Source organism: Opisthorchis viverrini (assembly GCF_000715545.1).
Source record: "Opisthorchis viverrini unplaced genomic scaffold opera_v5_817, whole genome shotgun sequence".
Classification (NCBI taxonomy): domain Eukaryota; kingdom Metazoa; phylum Platyhelminthes; class Trematoda; order Opisthorchiida; family Opisthorchiidae; genus Opisthorchis; species Opisthorchis viverrini.
This window is the reverse complement of record NW_008752509.1, coordinates 23,487-25,593: the sequence shown is the minus strand read 5'-3', so window position 1 is coordinate 25,593 and position 2,107 is coordinate 23,487. Positions and strand designations below refer to the sequence as shown.

Here is a 2,107-nt window from a genome sequence, read left to right as displayed (position 1 = left end):
CAGACAAGATATCACGCCACTCATTCTTCAGTCACTTCATCCACATCAAGTGTTCACGCGTGTAATCTGGCTCCTCAAGGAACGACTTCTCAGATGAAGCTTCACTCACCGGGTGAATTTTATTCCTCTTACGAACTACTTCTAAATCTTAGTATCGTGAGGTGATTTGGGAATTTTCGGTTCAGCCTTCGTCCTGTAAGTGAAGTCGATCTATGCTGAAAATCGTAGAAGCCACTGAAGCCGAAAATAGCTTCCCGGATTCTCAACATAGACTGGTTTCAATTAAAAGAATGCCAATAATCGTAGGATGTTGCTTCCTGCGTAGAGAGGTATTTTTTAATTTGTTCATGAAAAACCATAGTCAGTATGCCATGTTATGTACCGTATGTATTGTTGTGGGGACTAGCAAAGTTCATAGAACTGATAGGGTAGTCATAATGGAGGTGGTGATATTTCTGAGCTACGAAAGCCCTCGACACACAACAACAAGCAGTCTTGTGGTGGTGAGTTCTTCTAGCGCTCGCAAATGACCGAAGTAACCGTGTACACTTAGTGTCTTTAGCTTAGATAATGAATTGCCAACGCCGTGGTACGTATAGAACCCGAGACACTAAGTGGCTGTAAAGTTAGTCTGCGATGGCTTTCGGCGGCAAGTTCTACTTTACTGAACACGTTAAATCAAAATGGATTACGGCAAAACCGACAAAAATAAACGAGTTAGAAAACAAATTCTATGGCACAACGAAAAACCTGCAGAATATCGTTGAGGCGAAACTTTTATTCGTGTCGTAAAACAGTTACGCACTCGTTTTAGTTTACCTTTCTTTTGTTTACACTCACGCTACCGCGCATCTGAGTCTCTAAGGATCTTCTTCTGATATAGCAAGCTGTCAGCAAGATGCCCAGCCAATACTACTGGGATCTGCCAAGATTTAGTGTTTTGTTAATAAGATGTACACTGTCAACCTCCGCCGGTCTACGGCTGCTGCGTCGACTGGTTTATTCACACGTTTCTAAGTAGTTAATATGTTGGCTTTAAATATGTGCTTGAACTTTTACTCAAGAGAAAGAGAGAGAGAGATTTTATCCATAAGTTTGCCTGATCATTGTACTGTACAGTCGCTCATAACTGCGTCCTTTATTTGTTATAGATATTTCTAAAACAACCTGTCTCTTTAAAATACTGATGCTAGTGGTTTATGGTGATCTGCCAGACGCCACCTCTCAAATCCATGTCAGTCAGTAAGGCGCCACTGTTTCTTACTGGCCATATCCGTTCAGTCTGCCGCTGGTCCTCGAAGTAGGTCATACTACTGTCCACTTCCCTGGTAAGTGTCAAGGTCACGAAGGATAACACTTGATCAGGGTCTCTTTGATAAAAATGTGTAATTTTCACGCTCATGTGTGAACGGCAAGACAAAATCACTGTCACACGTAATATCCATTCTTTTATCCTTCAGAAAAGCCTTTGGAAGACGATGGACCACCGAACACTGTTGCAGATTCCACCAGTTATCATGGCGATATTGAGTGCAATATTAATCCTGAAAATGTTCCCTTCCATCTTACTGACACTCCTGGTAAGTAAACCAAACAACGCCTTATTTGAGAAAAATTTACCAGCATCCCACGAGGATCCCAATATTGATTACCGACAGATTGGTTCATATCGAGTGGATGAACTCTTCTCCAAAGATACGTTTTGTTCGCTTGAGAACACGTTTGAAGATATTTTAGGTGAACTTCGTTTACGATTAAACGTAAGTAGCAATGCGTTTAATTTTACACCATTTTGAAGCTCCACAAATTTCAACTGAAAAATGTCTAACCAGATGTTGACTAATCCACGCACTCGTCTGGCTACTGATGAATAGTAAGTAACTTACACCCAATTAGCCACCCAATCTTGTGGAGCGCCTGATGAATACCGGTCCGGGATTTTAACCGAATTTCTAAAGGGAAGGTGTGATTGGATCACGAAGTTCTCAACCACACCAAAGCATTCCCTTTAGTGGGGTGCATCCGGAGGTTCTGGTTGCTCATACCAATCTGATAGTCTAAGTAAAGACGAAAACGTTCACGTGACGGATCTTAAATTAATTGTGTA

The 2,107-nt window shown here is 41.5% G+C and overlaps 1 protein-coding gene across 1 annotated transcript in view; it reads left to right on the top strand.

Annotated features, from left to right (window-relative positions):
* Window positions 1-1,400: 1,400 nt before the first annotated feature.
* T265_15746 (hypothetical protein) overlaps window positions 1,401-2,107 on the top strand; it is a gene marked incomplete at both ends in the record, with an annotated part of 18,209 nt that continues 17,502 nt past the window's right edge. Inside the window, one exon of the mRNA XM_009179062.1 lies at window positions 1,401-1,760. Coding sequence (XP_009177326.1) covers window positions 1,401-1,760 — 360 coding nt within the window. The remainder of the gene's footprint in view (window positions 1,761-2,107) is intronic.